This window comes from Gobio gobio, assembly GCF_949357685.1.
Source record: "Gobio gobio genome assembly, chromosome: 11".
Lineage (NCBI taxonomy): Eukaryota > Metazoa > Chordata > Actinopteri > Cypriniformes > Gobionidae > Gobio > Gobio gobio.
In genome coordinates, this window is record NC_137104.1 from 4,915,557 (window position 1) to 4,935,556 (window position 20,000).

Consider the following 20,000-nt stretch of genomic DNA (forward strand, 5'->3'; position numbering starts at 1 on the left):
ATCCTTTAATAAGGAAGTTCTTGAGTAGGCCCAATAACAGAAGAGGAGTAGTTTAATGTGGCGATAGTGAACAACAGGAAGGCAGGAAAAGCCTGGGATCTATAAAAGCGTTGGGTTTCTGATGGCGGTGTGGAATAGGAATGTCTCTCTGCTTCCCCTGCAAGTTTGAATGTAATTGTGCAGCATATCAGGTATTAAAAACGTCTCTCGTCCTCCCACTCCATTCCTTTTCTTCCCCTCTGTGTTGGTTGAGATGCGTCTCGGTCTTTATTCTCAGAAAGGAAAATGTAGCTCAGTAAATCAATATCTCTCAAATGCGTTCTGTAGTTTAATATGTTAGACAAATTTTAAATTACGTTAACTTAATCCACAGTTTATTAAAGCAGAGCGGGGATCACATCGTTTGGATTTAAAATGATTCGACTGATTTATTGCAAAGCTCCTCAAAATATGAATTTGCTCACAAATCAGTTTTCATAATAGATTGTGGGTCGCTCTAAAAACATGTATATTCATGAGGAATATGAATCATAAGGTTTTATGGTCACACTCTCACTATTAACTATGGCATTTGCCTCAATAAATGTATAATTGCTGCTTATTAATAGTTAGTAAGGTTGGTAAGTTTAGGGATTGGTGGGATTAAGGGATGTAGAATATGTTCATGCATTAATATGTGCTTTATAAGTGCTAATAAACAGACAATATCCTAGTAATATGCATGTTAATAAGCAACTAGTTAATATTGAGAATTGAACCCTAAACAATTTTTTTTGGTTTTATGATTATAGTTCTGATTCTTCTTAATGATTCTGGTTCCATTAATGTTTTTTTTAATACTTTTAAGCAATAATATTATGGAATAATTTATATTGCATTTACTCCCCTCATCAGCCAAATAATAAGATCAGTCAAGATTTCAAAAGAACAAATATCACTAATATTACTAAAACATTTGTTGCCAGAACTTCTTTAAATTATTTTTCATAGGTTGTTAGAGTTTCTTAGGCAAAAATGAAATCCAATAATTGCCTCTAAATATATAATAAATAAAATGCAAAATATGGAAATTTATTTCATTCATGCTGTGATTTAATTATAATTCTAAGATACCACTGTTTAATATTATATATCATCCTTTCCATCCATCCATCCATCCATCTATCTGTATTCCATCCATTCTTCCATCCATCCGTCCATCTATCCGTAGTTCCATCCATCCATCCATCCATCCGTAGTTGCATCCATCCATCCATCTATCCGTAGTTCCATCCATCCATCCATCCATCCATCCATCCATCCATCCATCCATCCATCCATCCATCCATCCATCCATCCATCCGTAGTTGCATCCATCCATCCGTCCATCTATCTGTATTCCATCCATTCTTCCATCCATCCGTCCATCTATCCGTAGTTCCATCCATCCATCCATCCATCCGTAGTTGCATCCATCCATCCATCTATCCGTAGTTCCATCCATCCATCCATCCATCCATCCATCCATCCATCCATCCATCCATCCATCCATCCATCCATCCATCCGTCCATCTATCTGTAGTTGCAGCCTTCCATCCATCTATCTGTAGTTCCATCCATCCATCCATCCATCCATCCGTAGTTACATGCATCCATCCATCCGTAGTTGCATCCATCCATCCGTCCATCCATCCGTCCATCCATCCATCCATCCATCCATCCATCCATCCATCCATCCATCCATCCATCCATCCATCCATCCATCCATCCATCCATCCATCCATCCATCCATCCATCCATCCATCCATCCATCCATCTATCTGTAGTTCCATCCATCCATCCATAGTTGCATCCATCAATCTGTCCATCTATCTGCAGTTGCATCCAACCATCCATCCATCCATCCATCCATCCATCCATCCATCCATCCATCAATCTATCTGTAGTTGCATCATTCATCCGTCCATCTATCTGTAGTTGCATCCATCCATCCATATATCTGTAGTTGCATCCATCCGTCCATATATCTATCTGTAGTTGCATCCATCCATCCATCCATCCATCCATCCATCCATCTATCTGTAGTTGCATCCATCCATCCATCCATCCATCCTTCCATCCATCAATCTATCTATCTGTAGTTGCATCATTCATCCGTCCATCTATCTGTAGTTGCATCCATCCATCCATCCATCCATCCATATATCTGTATTTGCATCCATCCGTCCATATATCTATCTGTAGTTGCATCCATCCATCTGTAGTTGCATCAATCCATCCATCCATCCATCCATCTGTAGTTCCATCCATTGTTCCGTCCGTCCATCCATCTGTAGTTGCATCAATCCATCCATCCATCCATCCATCCATCTGTAGTTCCATCCATCGTTCCATCCATCTGTAGTTGCATCAATCCATCCATCCATCTGTAGTTCCATCCATTGTTCCGTCCGTCCATCCATCCATCCATCCATCCATCTTTTAAAATGTTTTTTAATACAAATGTTTTTTTCAGTGTGTGGTGCTCTGTGCTCACATGCTAAAACATACTAAAATCAAACTATATTGTTCATTTATTTATTTCATGGATGTATCTTTGACTTTTTCTGGCCTGGAATTAAAGTTCCATGATATTTCAGGTTGTCAGGGATGCTGGGACCCGTTTGCAAGGCACAAAAACTTGTGTACAAAACCACCAAATGAGTAATCTCGCTGTGTGGAGCGGTAATTACCATTGAGTTTATTTGTCATTCTCATCAGCACGTTTGAGATCATGCTGTGGCCTGCATGCAGTGTCATGCCTTTGATTGAGTTTCTTGATATGATACAATAATAATGTGCAGTTTTGGATGTTTTATGACAGTATAAGAATGTAAGCTTTCAAAAAACGGCATCAGTCACGCTGGCTAGAGATTTGAATACATATCTTCTTCAAATGCGAGTAGTGATATGACAGACAGGTGGGTTTCTCATCAGTTTCACCGTGGTGTGTGTGTAGATGCTGTGAAGCCTCAGATTCGCCCGGCGTGGATGGAGAGAGAGTAGGAGATGCTGTGAGCGATTTGACAGGGTGTGGTTATATTTGTGATTAGATTTTCTCAAGACTTTTATTAACTTAGCTGTGGTTAAGGTGTGGTCCCTCTGCAAAGCATGAATTGCTTTATTTAATATCCATTTGCATCACACACTAAATGAGGAAATTGCTCTCGACGGTCTGTCGAAATAAGACAGGCCCCTGTTTTGTCAAATCATGAGTAAGCGTAATTGCCCTAAATTGAAAGTGGCCAACACGCACACCATCCTGCAGATGCGATATGATGTTTAACTGTGCGTTATGCTAAACCTTTCATAAAAAAGCACTTTTTTTGCGCAGTTTGTGCCAAAGGAAAGTCTAGTTAATAGTGCGATTTGCCTGCTATGAACAAACACGCATGACCTCATTGAGTTCTGATGGAAATCTTTCGCTATGAATCACTTTATAAATTCCACTTCTCCTCTCTCCCTATCATCTTTGATTTCGGTAACTGATTAAAATGTGTGTCCCGAAGCCACATCAGTGACATAAGTGCACAGATTTTATTCATTAAAACATCATCAACAAAGGCCGGCGCCGACATAGTCACCGATATTAGAACCTCATTGCTGTTTATGGATGGAGCTGGAAGAGCAGAACCATTTCTGGGGCATTTTGTCTCAGATTTTCGAAAATCAAAGAACAATCGAGAAGCTTTTATAGAGAGTGGTGCCATTTGTTTTCAGCATGCGAGCAGACAGCACCACACATCGAGTGGCATGTCTTAACCAGACGAGACGCCGCGACATCTTTTCCACGTTAATCATATCGACAGCGATGTGCAACGTTTCTATTTTAGACACGGTTTGTATTTCTGCGACGCTGCGGCTTGAACAACACAAACAAATTAGGATGATGGTAATCTCAGGTACAGATTATGAGCTTTATTCATTGTTGAACGGATTTAAGGTCACACTTTGTTATGGGGAACACATTCACTATTAACTACTGCTTTTGCCTCAATAAACTCCTAATTACTGCTTATTAATAGTTAGTAAGGTTGTTGTTAAAGGGATAGTTCACCCCAAAAAGAAAATTAGCCCAAAGAAAAAATTATTTACTCTCCCTCAAGTCATCCTATAGGTGTGTATGACATTTTTCTTTCAGACGAACACAGAGTTATATTAAAAATGTCCTGGCTCTTCCAAGCTTTATAATGGCAAAGGATTGTTTTTTCATTTTTAAAGTCCATAAAAGTGCATCCATCGATCATAAAAGTGCATTTATTCATCATAAAAGTGCATCTATTCATCATAAAAGTGCATCTATCCATCATAAAAGTGCATCTATTCATCATAAAAGTGCATCTATCCATCATTAAAGTGCATCTATCCATCATACAAGTGCATCTATCCATCATACAAGTGCATCTATTCATCATAAAAGTGCATCTATCCATCATAAAAGTGCATCTATCCATCATTAAAGTGCATCTATCCATCATACAAGTGCATCCATCCATCATATAACTGCTCCACACGGCTCCGGGGGTTAATAAAGGCCTTCTGAAGCAAAGTGGCACGTTTGTGTATGAATAATATCCATATTTAAAACTTTATAAAGTAAAATATCTAGCTTCCGCCAGATCGAGAAAAAACAAATAACTTGTGTGCAATGTCGTCGTGTGCGAGAGGCACTACACTTTTTTCGTAAGTTAAATACGGAAGGCGATCAGCCGGAAGCTAGATATTTTACTTTATAAAGTTTTACATATGGATATTTTTGTTGCACAAACGCATCGCTTTGCTTCAGAAGGCCTTTATTAACCCCCGGAGCCGTGTGGAGCAGTTTTATGATGGATGGATGCACTTTTATGACGGATAGATGCACTTTTATGATGGATGGATGCACTTTAATGACGAATAGATGCACTTTTATGATGAATAGATGCACTTTTATGATGATAGATGCACTTTTATGATGATGGATGCACTTCAATGATGGATAGATGCACTTTTATGATGATAGATGCACTTTTATGATGATGGATGCACTTTAATGATGGATAGATGCACTTTTATGATGGATAGATGCACTTTAATGATGGATAGATGCACTTTTATGATGATGGATGCACTTTAATGATGGATAGATGCACTTTTATGATGGATGGATGCACTTTTATGATGGATAGATGCACTTTTATGATGATGGATGCACTTTTATGATGATGGATGCACTTATGATGGATAGATGCACTTATGATGGATAGATGCACTTTTATGATGGATAGATGCACTTTAATGATGGATAGATGCACTTTAATGACGAATAGATGCACTTTTATGATGGATAGATGCACTTTAATGACGAATAGATGCACTTTTATGATGATAGATGCACTTTTATGATGATGGATGCACTTTTATGATGATAGATGCACTTGTATGATGGATGGATGCACTTTTATGATGGATAGATGCACTTTTATGATGATGGATGCACTTCAATGATGGATAGATGCACTTTTATGATGGATAGATGCACTTTTATGATGGATAGATGCACTTTTATGATGGATAGATGCACTTTTATGATGGATGGATGCACTTTTATGATGATGGATGCACTTTAATGATGGATGGATGCACTTTTATGATGGATAGATGCACTTTAATGACGAATAGATGCACTTTTATGATAGATAGATGCACTTTAATGATGGATAGATGCACTTTAATGACGAATAGATGCACTTTTATGATGGATAGATGCACTTTTATGATGGATGGAAGCACTTTTATGATGGATAGATGCACTTTTATGATGGATGGATGCACTTTTATGATGGATGGATGATGCACTTTTATGATGATGGATAGATGCACTTTTATGATGGATGGATGCACTTTTATGATGGATAGATGCACTTTTATGATGGATAGATGCACTTTTATGATGGATGGATGCACTTTTATGATGGATAGATGCACTTTTATGATGATGGATGCACTTTAATGATGGATGGATGCACTTTTATGATGATGGATGCACTTATGATGGATAGATGCACTTATGATGGATAGATGCACTTTTATGATGGATAGATGCACTTTAATGATGGATAGATGCACTTTAATGACGAATAGATGCACTTTTATGATGATAGATGCACTTTTATGATGATGGATGCACTTTTATGATGATAGATGCACTTGTATGATGGATGGATGCACTTTTATGATGGATAGATGCACTTTTATGATGATGGATGCACTTCAATGATGGATAGATGCACTTTTATGATGGATAGATGCACTTTTATGATGGATAGATGCACTTTTATGATGGATGGATGCACTTTTATGATGATGGATGCACTTTAATGATGGATGGATGCACTTTTATGATGGATAGATGCACTTTAATGACGAATAGATGCACTTTTATGATGGATAGATGCACTTTAATGATGGATAGATGCACTTTAATGACGAATAGATGCACTTTTATGATGGATAGATGCACTTTAATGACGAATAGATGCACTTTTATGATGGATGGATGCACTTTTATGATGGATGGATGCACTTTTATGATGGATAGATGCCCTTTTATGATGGATGGATGCACTTTTATGATGGATGGATGATGCACTTTTATGATGATGGATGCATTTTTATGATGATAGATGCACTTTTATGATGGATAGATGCACTTTTATGACGAAAAGATGCACTTTTATGATGGATAGATGCACTTTTATGACGAATAGATGCACTTTTATGATGGATTGATGCACTTTTATGATGATGGATGCACTTTTATGATGGATAGATGCACTTTTATGACGAAAAGATGCACTTTTATGATGGATAGATGCACTTTTATGATGGGGGATGCACTTTTATGATGATGGATGCACTTTTATGATGATGGATGCACTTTTATGACGGATAGATGCACTTTTATGATGGATAGATGCACTTTTATGGACTTCATAAATGATACAACTAATCACTGCCATTATAAAGTTTGGAAGAGTCAGGACATTTTTAATATAACTCTGATTGTATTCGTGTATGTCATAAATACCTAGAATGACTTGAGGATGAGTAAATCATGGGCTAATTTTCATTTTTGGGTGAACTTACCGTTTCATTTTAGGTATTGGGTAAGATTAAGGGACGTAGAATAAGGCATTAATATGTGCTTTATAAGTACTAATAAACAGCCAATATCCTAGTAATATGCATGATAATTAGCAACTTGTTAAAGGGTTAGTTCAGCCAAAAATGAAAATTCGGTCATTAATTCCTCACCCTCATGTCATTCCAAACCCGTAAGACCTTCGTTCATCTTAAGAACAAAAATAAAGATATTTTTTGAAGAAATCTGAGACCCCTCCATAGGTTTTTGTGCATGAAAAGTATTCTCGTCGCTTCATAAGATTAAAGTTGAACTACAGGAGTCACATGGACTATTTTAACAATGTCTTTACTTCCTTTCTGGGCCTTGAAAGTGTTAATTAAACTGATGTCTATGGAGGGGTCAGAGCGTTCGGATTTCATCAGAAATATCTTCATTTGTGTTCTGAAGATGAACGAAGGACTTACGGGTTTGGAATGACATGAAGGTGAGGAATTGATGAAACCTACAATAAAGTGTTACCGAATTGAATGTGAGTTTGAATACTTTTATAGCCGACAGAGGATCATTCAACTCAGAGCTTGAAAATAAATGAAACGGAACAAGAACATTCAGACCATCTATGACAGAGGTTGTCTCAGTCACTTGTATTATATGTATTTTTAATAATATTAAATGCTGTGCTCTTGCAGCGAGACTCCACCCACATGACCAGTTCCCTTCTGATTGGCTGTGATTGTTTTTGTCACGTCTCGTAGTAGGGGTGGGAATCTTGAGGCACTTAAAGATTCGATCCGATGTAAATTAGTTGTAATTTGAGAACTGTTTAGTTTCTTTAGAACATTTTTACAAAAAATGTCTTTAAAAGCAAAAAAAAAGTTTACTTTGGTTAGAGCCACAAAAAAACCTTTAAAACTTAGGCTAATGCAGAAGAAAAACAACTTTAGCGCTCGCTGAGAAGCCAAATTCAGTGTGTGCGCATAACATCACATGAGAAATCTTGCCGAGCTGCAACAGTCATGAGAGACTTTTAACGAATCACTCACCAAAACGAAGCCTTTGTTCAGAATTTTCCATTCGTTTGAAACATTTTGCAGTAGTTCAGCAATATTCCATAAGTCATTCCAAAAAGTATGCCACGGATGTTGGTAGGTTTATGTCCCGGCCACCGCATTGGAGACATAGGACTGTTATTAATCATTAGGAAAGCGCCGTATAGCCTACTTGAGCACCACTTCGATATTTTGGCTCAGAATTTCGTTTGTTGGAAATATTAACTTAATTTAGAAGTGCTTTTGAAATTAAAAACTTTGCATTTTTATTTTTATTTTGGATAGATGCACTTTTATGACGAATAGATGCACTTTTATGACAGATAGATGCACTTTTATGAAGGATAGATGCACTTTTATGATGGATAGATTCACTTTTATGACAGATAGATGCACTTTTATGACGAATAGATGCACTTTTATGACAGATAGATGCACTTTTATGAAGGATAGATGCACTTTTATGATGGATAGATTCACTTTTATGACAGATAGATGCACTTTTATGATGGATAGATGCACTTTTATGACAGATAGATGCACTTTTATGAAGGATAGATGCACTTTTATGATGGATAGATGCACTTTTATGATGGATAGATGCACTTTTATGACAGATAGATGCACTTTTATGAACGATAGATGCACTTTTATGATGGATAGATTCACTTTTATGACGGATAGATGCACTTTTATGACGAATAGATGCACTTTTATGACGAATAGATGCACTTTTATGATGAATAGATGCACTTTTATGTTGATAGCCAACATATAAGTGCATCTATCCATCATAAAAGTGCATATATCCATCATAGAAGTGCATCTATTCATCATAAAAGTGCATCTATTCATCATAAAAGTGCATCTATCCATCATAAAAGTGCATCTATCCATCAAAAAAGGCCACTTTTATGATGGATGGATGCACTTTTATGATGAATAGATGCACTTTTATGATGAATAGATGCACTTTTATGATGGATAGATGCACTTTTATGATGCACTTTTATGATGGATAGATGCACTTTTATGATGGATAGGTCAATTGAACACAGAATCGATTCTGAATCGTTGGATAACGAATCGCGATGCATCGACCTTTTCTCCCACCCCTATCTCGTAGATGTGTCATGCCGGGTGTGAACAGACACATTTCATGTCACTGGAATCTTATTGCATCGTGTCTAGTTAGGACGAGTTGCTAACGTTGGTCTTCTCTTTTGCTGGGTTCCAGATATGGTGCGGAAAAAGAATCCCCCTTTGAGAAGCTTCGGCGGTGAAGAAGAGGAGGGCGAGGCGGTGGCGGCCGAGGCCACGGGCCCAGAGAGCGGGAACACGGGGAGCCAGGCCTCTGAGCCCGACCGGGCCATGGGCGAAGAACAGGAGGAGCCGTCCTCCCCTGGCCCCATCAAACCAGACAGGCCTGACTTGCATTACTCCAGCCACAACCTGGCGACGTCCTACTCCAGCCGCGAGGGCACCGATAGTGAACCGCTGGACTCCGCCCCCTCCCCGACGACCTCTGACCCGGGCGAGAGAGTGGACCCTGAGGACGAGCTCAATGGCCTAAGGCCAAACACCCGGTCGGGCGGGGTCATCGTTCAGGGCTGCGTCAGTAACGGAGAGGAGAGGGACGCCACACACAGCCCGCTGGAGTTGCTGGGATCTGTCGAAGGCTCTAAGGTCCCTCCGGTTCTTCATCCACAGAGGCCGATTGGGGGAGCGGAGGACGCCCCTAGCCCTCTGGGAGCTGAGACGGGAGCACCTCCGCCCACCTCACCCAAACTACAAGACTTTAAGTGTAACATTTGTGGGTACGGCTACTACGGTAATGACCCCACGGACCTGATCAAACACTTTCGCAAGTACCATTTGGGCCTGCACAACCGGACGCGGCAGGACGCAGAGCTGGACAATAAGATTTTGGCACTACACAACATGGTGCAGTTCACAGCCCAGTCACAGGCCAAAGATTCGGTGCGCCTACTCGGCCAATCCGCTCAGAGCGGCTCTGCGGCAGAAGCAGGGTCTCCCCGGTCCTCCGTGCTTAACGGCACCTACGACGTACAGGTAAGACATGCAGTGCTTTGTGTGTTTATTAGGGGTGTAACGGTACACAAAACTGACGGTTCGTGTTGCTAACCCACTGGAATGATGGTCGAATACTCCTTAAACTGATGTTTCCAGCAGCGTTTTATTCGTGACACTCATGTAGACACCGTAAGAGCTACAGCAAACACAAACAAAACAAACACTGTATGACTCCCACACAATAACCAACATCACAATACAATTAATAACTGAAAGACATTCAATTCAATTCAATTCAATTCAAATTGATTTGTACAGCGCTTTTCACAATACACATTGTTTCAAAGCAGCTTTACAGAAAGTGCATTTCATAAATGTACATTGAAAAATGTTAGAAAGAGAATGTTAAAGAAAAATGTTAGAATAAGTTAATCAATCATGTATTAATTTAGGCCATAACAACGCTGGCGTTGAGTCGTCTCTTCACAGGCGTTGAGTCGTCTCTTCACAGGCGTCGAGTCGTCTCTTCACAGGTGTCGGGGCATCTGAAGTCTCCATGAGAGGCTGGATACAATCTGGAGCTGATGAACTAGTTACCTCGGGACTAGTGTCCCGAGATGATAACAGAAAAGCAGATGGGAAATAATTAGCATAGCTGCTGTTCAGAATATTAATGCTTTTGGTCCGATTTAACTGTAGTATAAAACGTATTTATATTGTGAATGCTTGGCTAAAGAGATGTGTCTTTAATCTAGTTTTAAACTGGGACAGCGGGTCTGAACCTCGAACAATATCAGGAAGACTATTCCAGAGTTTAGGAGCTAAATGTGAAAAAGCCCTCCCACCTTTAGTGGATTTAGATATCCTAGGAATGACCAGAAGCCTCGAGTTTAGTGATCTTAAAGAGCGCGATGGATTGTAGGGCGATAGAAGATAGAAGTTTACCTTATAACCCTCAAGTGGGATGCAAAAAAATACAACTGGGAAGAGAAACCGACATGAATTGCAGGCTGCGTCCTTCATAAGGCGTGCTTTATTCAACCATGTTGGTGCACGTTAAAGCCGTATCAAAATAAAAGTCCTTCAAAAATAACTCAATATAAAACAAAATCAATAGATACACTTTAAATTGTCTTTTCACAAATTAGCTGTCATTTACAGTTCGGTACGGGTTCGGTACAGCAGTTTTAAAAAATGGCTTTTTATTTATTTTTTATTAAACAGTGGTTTACTGGAAAAATTGTGTCTGTCCTTAAATGAATTAAATTATAACTAAAAGTTTCTTAAAACTATATAGGGAGCCCTTACTTGCACATTATTACTATAATATTAAAGGTTAACAACAGAGGCCAAACAATGAGCCTATATTCAGCTGATATTCATGTTTAGTTGTAGGATAATCAACACTCAAATAACACATTGTGTGCAAAGATGTAAACTTCACATAAGGCAGTTTTTGCATTAACTCCTAAATCTAATTATAAAATTATGCTTTTTCTCCAATTTGTTGATGAAATATAATCTTAGTGACTGCCATTTTCATGATTTATTTTTTATTAAACAGTGGTTTACTGGAAAAATTGTGTCTGTCCTTAAATTAATTCAATTATAACTAAACGTTTCGGTAACACTTTAGAATAATGGTCATTAGTTAATATTAGTTAATGTATTAACTAACATGAACTAACCATGAGCAGTACATTTGTTACTGTATTTGTTCATCTTTGTTAACGTTAGTTAATATAAATCCAGCTGTTCATGGTTTGTTCATGTTAGTTCACAGTGCATTAACTAATGTTAACAAGATTTTAATAATGCATTAGTAAATGTTGAAATTAACATGAACAAATATTAATAAACGCTTAACAAGTACAGTTCATTATTAGTTAATGTTAACTAATGTAGTTAACTAATGTTAACTAATGACCATTATTCTAAAGTGTTACCAAAGTTTATTTAAGATAATGCTGTAAACTATATAGGGAGCCCTTACTTGCACATTATTACTTTAATATTAAAGGTTAACAACAGAGGCCAAACTATGAGCCTATATTCAGCTGATATTCATGTTTAGTTAAAGGATAATCAACACTCAAATAACACATTGTGTGCAAACATGTAAACTTCACATAAGGCAGTTTTTTGCATTAACTCCTAAATCTAATTATAAAATTGTTTTTTCTCCAATTTGTTGTTGAAATATAATCTTAGGGAGTGTCATTTTCATGACAGATTTATCTAAAAATAGCATTAAATAATCAAGACTCTACTATTCTACTAACAGGTTAAGTAGAATTAATATGTATATATAGGCTGATATAGTGCATATATTTAGTGAAAGAGTTGATTTCTCTAGTGAATTAACAGCTGTGGACACTGAATGACTTCTGAGGTAAATGATGCTGTGTGACAGAAGTTTGACGTCTTTCCGCGATTGAAACACTGATTGAGCGATTACACGACATATGATACGTCTCAGTGTGTTATCCTCAACATACCATAAGATATTAATTCATGTTTTTTCTTCTGGAAGAGATGATCGCGTTCACTCGCGCGTGCCTATACAGTGATCAGTCGTCACATTAAAGAGCGTCAAAACAGCATTTATCGTTTGAATTTCGTGATGAAATGGACTGAATACTTAATATGTTCGAGTGGGAACTAGGACTGAAGTGTGTTCCGCGCTTAAAACAAGCCGACTGTTAACTATTAAAGATTGTATTCGGAACCGTACACACGCGCACCGAACCGAAAGCCCTGTACCGAAACGGTTCGGTACGAATACGTGTACTGTTACACCCCTAGATTTTATGCATTTTGGAGTTTTGCATAATACCTCTCAAATCAAATCAAGTCTCCCATCTGATCCTCCTTATGTAGAGCTTTCCGAATCAATGACTTATAGGGCGATTATGGCAAAGATCATCTATTTGACTGTTTAGGCACGTATCTAAAGCCCATTGTATCCTTCACTTAAGCATGTTCAGCCCCGCATCAGAGCTCACGCACACACAGGCCACAGAGGGAACAGAGTCTCTTTCGCAGCTTAATGTGCTTTTAATAACACTGTTGAATATCAAGCACGTCCCGCAGTTTAGCAACTGACTGCGTTTTACATCACTCACTTATAGGGTTGGGTGCCGTTTGTATTTGAACGATTCCGATTCTTATCGATTTCTTATTTAGATTCCAATTGGGTAAAAAAACAAATATCATTCACATTTATTAATAGGCTATTATTGCAACACATTTAATTGTAGCTGAATACCATGAACAAAAATCAACAGGCTAGCAACTTTTGCCTATGGTTTAACAATACCATCGTAAAAAAAAGCCTAATATAAATTTCAAGCATTATTAAAGACAAGTAAACACTCAGTAATTTAAAAAAGAACAAAATAGCAATTGCACAAATAAATACAACTGACAATTGACATTTTCAGGTATTCAGGTACAGAAACTGAGATGTAAAATATCACTGCACTTTATTGATTAAATATAGGCTAAACATTACAAATATAGCTGAAAGTTACTCTGTCTAGAACAGCGAGTGGATTTTCTCGTCTTTTGTTGTTTTGTTGATGTTTTCATAGAGACGGCATCAAGAATATCTGCCGCCAACGTCATAACCGACTGTGTTTACGAGACTATTTTGTGTGTATTTGTCCATTCGTGTGCTGCACAAAAAGACGAGGAAGAGAACTCAGTTCATTATCGCGCACTATTCATTCACTAGGGGTGTAATGATACAATAATTTAACTTATTAACTTTATCTTTCTTAACTTTATACATTGGCTTCACGTTTTCTTTAGAGCAGATAGCAAACCTGATTAAACTCATATGTAGACTAGTAAAAAAACTAAAAACAAGCTAATTTATTCCACAAAAATTAATGACCACACACAATGTCCCACTTTAGCTTACTTAAAAACATAAATTGTATGAATATGACTAATACTGATGATGAATAAGTAGGCCTATAAGTTAAAGCTATTAAATAGCAGTTTTTGTAACACAATAAAGTCGCCAGCACACTAATTTAAATGTACAAAATAATGTATCATTTATTTACAAAAAATAACATAAAGTGAAAATAAAGTGGCATTTTGGAGTTATGGAAACGACATTTACCATGGCAAATACACAACATGAATTGTTAATGAATCATATGACTGCACCTGATTAGCACAATAAAAAAAATGCGCGTAGTGGGATCCCCCAAGTCACGTGACATGCACTTAGTTAGTGTATATTTAGTAAATAATATGATTATAATAATATTTAGTAATACAGCTCTTGTTAGTTGTTAAAAGTGTACTAATTACTATTTAATAGTAATTAGTACATCACAATGGCCAATCAGAGGAGTTTACGATTCCGCCCAACAGCGCTCAAAGCGTCACATTTTTTAAATTTTTGGTTTTGGTTCTCGACACCCATCCCTACTCAATTATGCGGCTGATTTGGATGTTAATTTGGACGAAAGCGTGCCGCTGTGAAGGAAATGATGGTGCGCTGGACGGTACAATAATCGTTTTACCTCGATTATCTTGTTTGTCTTATAAGGCAGCTGCCTATTTAGGAAGCAACATGGCTTCTTACATTTTGGAGCAGAGCTAATGTCAGACCCATGGGTCATTAAGGATTAAAAATGATGCATGCACATGCAACAGTGAAAGTGTTATGTCACAGAATAAAGCCGCTAGATGGATGGTAGCCGTATTTGATGCATGCAAAGTCATGAACATCGGCTGAATTAATTCTGAAATTTTGACTAGCCCTCATAGAGTCTGTATTTGTTCATGCGTGCGTTTTAAAATAACGCCATGAATAAGCAATCAAGCTGCTCCGTTGAAGCTGAAATGCAGGCGTCATTTGTCATATCACCTTGGTGATTTTGGATTTATAAAGACAAACAAACAAAAAATGTGAAGGAGATTAGTGTGGATCATGCTGGCACACTGCATTTGGCTTTGTTCTGTGACTTTTGGCTGATTTATCGCAGCACTAGTCTCACTGTATCATGTTTAAATGGGCCGTTATGAACAGTTGCCTGCTTTGCACATGTGCATGTACTCAATCAAGCGAGCACAGAGTACCTGAGGTTTTTTCTTCTTCTAATAACACCGGCCACGATCTTTTTCAATTCAACATCAGCCTGTCTACAAATTGTCGTAATACCGTATAAATTCTTAGGAAAAAAGTTTGAATAATGAGTCTATTCAGAATTCGTTCCTAGTGGAATTTTCCATGCAGTAATATCGACGACTGCGATTTCTCATTTTCCCAATGAAAAAAAGGGGGGAAAAAGAGCGTAGGGAAGCTGGTGAGGGGAGCCAGTGAAAACACAGCAGTCGATTTATTTTAAACGATGGGTAATGAACAGATGTCATAGTCATTTATCTGCCCAACTTTCAGCACGGCTTCACTCTTCACTTCAACAATGTCATGTTTACAATGTAAGTAGCATATTTAAGTTCGCTTTCTGCCGAATGAGCCAAGTTGGGATGCGTTTAGCTTGAGCTTGAGGTTTACCAGCCAGATGGAATGATTTTAATGATTGCTAACTCATTAATGCATGACCTGTGAGCTAGTTTAGTAATAATAATATTCTAAATATAATGTATAACATAAAAAAATAATAATAATAATAATTAAAAAAATAATAATAATAAAAAAAAAATATATATATATATATAAAATATATATATATATTACATTACATATATATTTACATATAACATTTATATTTGATTATTATTTATTTAATATTATGGAATAATTGTATATTAATATTTATATTGATAAACTGAACGTCGATTGATATATAATATACATTTTGGACAAAATACCTAGTTTTTAGTTTTTTATTTCATATTATTATTATTATTATTATTATTAACAATACATTATAATTGTATTTCATTAATATATATATATATATATAATATATATATATATATATATATATATATATATATATATATATATATATATATATATATATATATATATATATATATATATATATATATATATATATATATACAGTGTTGGGGGTAACGCATTACAAGTAACTTGAGTTACGTAATAATATTACTTTTTCAAGTAACTAGTAAAGTAACGCATTACTTTTCAAATTTACAACAAAATATCTGAGTTACTTTTTCAAAAAAGTAACGCAAGTTACTTTTTCACATTTATTTGTTTATTTGACTGACTCTCCTGTCCCCATGTTGAGAAAAATCGAGAGTAAGTGCAGAGGCGTTGTGTGTAAATGTGTTATTGTAGTTCTAGACTAAATGTGAGCATTTATTCATCTCACTTGCACAATAAAGATTCAGTACTCCTCAAAATTAATAACATCAGTCAAATGCAAAATCAGAGTAGTATGCAAACCTCAAATATATAAATGTTAAATAAAACAAATATTTTTATGCATTTAATCTACCTTTATTGACCAATGTCGTGCTGCTGATCTTTGATTCAGTTAAGCCATGAGCAAAAATTACTAGATTTTTTGTTTTTATTGGTAAAACGTTTTTCTCCTGCATCCTATTCTTCCATTATCCAGAATGGCAGCACAGCACGGCATTATGGTTCATGCGTAAATTTGCATTTTTATCTCAGCCTGAGGCTTATTATTTCAATTTTGGTATGAAGAGGTCTTTACATTTGCACAAAAAATGTTTTTTTTTGCTATTAAAAAACTAAACAAAAAAGCAAGCCCAGCCCAGGTGAGAAAAAGTAACGCAAAAGTAACGCAGAAGTAACGTAATGCATTACTTTTCTTAAAAAGTAACTAAGTAACTCAATTAGTTACTTTTTAAGGGAGTAACGCAATATTGTAATGCATTACTTTTCAAAGTAACTTTCCCCAACACTGTATATATATATATATATATATACATACATATCATTAAAAAAATGTGGACTCCATTTTAATAGTTAAATACAATTTTAGTAATTAAAGAGCATGTCTAATTATTTGAAATTATGAAACTTGTACAATTTAACAACAATTGATTAAAAGTTGATTAAAAATGACATGTTTATGGCCCTATGAAATGCTTTTCTTTCTCAAATTCCGTTTTATTTTTTACCAGATTCAGTTTTTTGTTTTTAAGTTTTCTGAATTCCATTTGAATGGTTTAATTAAATTTTAATAATCCAAAACCATTTCTAATTATTTGAATTCATAAAAACAACAATTTATTATTAATTGGTCTTTTTTGTTGTGTATATAATTTTTTTTCTTTCAATCAAGTGAAGACATAAAACATTAATTCATTTTTTAATCACATGAAAAAAAAAAGTCAAACAAAGTGCTGCACAACCGCTTTACTGTTTAAAAAGTGTGATTATTCCTTAAAAAAATTTAGCTTTAATAAATTATTATTGTTTTAGTAGTGTTAATAGAGTTAAAATTGATTGTGTTTATCTACATTTATAGTCTATATCGCGATTTTATTTAAAGTGCATTGACCTGCTTTTTTAAATTCAGTTTTTATGACTGGATTCCACAATGTTTCACAGAAATCATCGGACCCTAAATATCATCTGTGGAAATCTTTAGTGGTCTGTGTCACAAGTGAACAAATCCAGCTCCGCTCAGACAGGTGATACAGAGCACCCAGCTGAGACTTTAACTGAGTCCACAGTTTGTATCTGTAATATGCGTGTGTAGAATTACAGTCAAGCACACATTACGAGCAGCAGTGGGTGTTTATTTAATCATTGCTTGAACACACAGCTCAGGGGCTGCTCGGGGGAAAGGGTCTGTCTGCGCTGTGACATTCCTTGAGTGTTTTGTCTGGAGCATGACGTTGAATTCCCCACAGTGCGTACGAAGCTCAAGACCTCCCACTCGTGTGACTGCCTGCGATATATTCCATATACATCTTTTGGGATGTATGCATGTCTGTTTTTTAATATGCATGCAATTATACTGATTTTTGTTCATTTAATGACTGACTGGCATATTTAATTCCAAAGTATCCGAATTAAAGTCACACCTGGATATTATTAATCAGAAAAGATCCATTTCGTCTCCGAATGCATGGTTGCTTTCCTCTTCAGGTTTCACATGTTCCCCATCTGCTCGCTGGAGGATTTCAAATCCTCAGCGCTGAGAAGTAATAAGAGCATAAAATGTGATTTGCCTTTGTGCGGTGATAACGGCTGCCTCGTCTTGGAGAATTGAGAGGGTTATTGAAAGGCTGTTGTCTGTCTTATTATATCAGACTTCTATTTCTCTGTAATTCTCTGTAACTCACGGATGATTGTTCTTTCCCTTTATCTCATTTTCTGTCTTTGTCATCCATTCCTCGACCTCACAGGTGACGTTAGCCGGCACTTTTATCGGGATCGGGAGGAAGACGCAAGACTGTCAGGGCAACACCAAGTACTTCCGCTGTAAGTTCTGCAACTTCACCTACATGGGAAGCTCCTCTGTGGACCTGGAGCAACATTTCCTGGCCACCCATCCCAACAAGATGAAGAGTCCACCTCCGTCTAACTCCAGCCTCGAGGACAAGTCCTCGACTGAACGGAAGGGGAACTGTGTACCGCGGATTGGGACGGATGAGCAAGGGAAGTGGGCCGATCGGGTGGCGGTAAGGGCTGAAGATGACTCTGTGGCCGGGTACTCCGTCCCAATCAGGGCGTCTGACTCCCCCAGCCACACTGGAGGTGATGCCCCTGGGTCGTATTACTGGTGCAAGTATTGCAGCTTTAGTTGCGAAGCCGGAAGCGCCTCTAGGCTTCTGGAGCACTATGAGAAGAGACACGGCCAGGCGGCCGTCAGGGAGGGAAGTCCAGGGGAAAGGGACAGGAAGGGACGTGACGGACGTAAAAAGGAGAAGACCGGGGCAACAGGCGACCCTGAAACGGTGGTAACCAGTTACAACTGCCAGTTCTGCGACTTCCGTTACTCCATGACGCACGGGCCAGAGGTCATCGTCGTGGCTCCACTTTTGCATCACTACCAGCGGGCTCACAGCATTCACAAGTGCACCATCAAACATTGCCCCTTCTGCCCCCGTGGGCTCTGCACTCCCGAAAAGCACCTGGGGGAGATCTCCTACCCCTTCGCTTGCCGTAAGAGCTCCTGCTCGCACTGCGCTCTTCTTCTGCTAACAGCCGGAGGGACGACTGCCCCATCCCCGCCGGCTCCCAGAGCGTCGGTCACCCACCTGTGCGACCAGTGCCCATTCACCTCGACCGATATTGACTTGCTTCTCTTGCACTATGACAGCGCCCACACCTCTCACACCTTACTGGAAGTCAAACCAGAGGAGGAGGGATCAGGGGATGGAGGGGCGGGGCCAGGGCGGGACCATCCCGGAGAGTACGCCTGCACTAAGTGCCATTTCTTGACTGAAGTGGAGGAGGAGATCTTTCGTCACTACAGGTAACACCGCATACCAGATCCGTCTTTTGTGACTGTACTATTTGTGTCTGACACGAACCATGTCTAGGGGTCTCGAGTGCCAGCTTATTTGATTGGGTCAGTAAGGGTGTTTTCTAGGGCTGGGTATTGACTAGCCTGACGTTGTCATACTCAATTCTAGTCAGAATATGAGTCTGTTCTGCTCCGTTGGGCTGTGATTATGGGGCGTGTTTCAACCGAACCAGGAAAGACCTCAATTGGATAGACCTACAACCAATCAGAGCAACGGAGCGACGCATAATGTTAGTTGTCAAATGTCAACAGAACTCAACTGCACTGTGTTGCCAAGTCCGCGGTTTAAAGCGACCCAATCAGGTGATA

At 37.9% G+C, this 20,000-nt stretch overlaps 1 protein-coding gene across 1 annotated transcript in view; it reads left to right on the plus strand.

Moving 5' to 3' along the window:
* Positions 1–20,000, plus strand: part of trps1 (trichorhinophalangeal syndrome I) — a 183,070-nt gene that overhangs the window by 44,657 nt on the left and 118,413 nt on the right. Inside the window, exons 3-4 of the mRNA XM_079829313.1 lie at positions 9,431–10,266; positions 18,568–19,640. Of these exons, the coding sequence (XP_079685439.1) occupies positions 9,431–10,266; positions 18,568–19,640 (1,909 nt within the window). The remainder of the gene's footprint in view (positions 1–9,430; positions 10,267–18,567; positions 19,641–20,000) is intronic.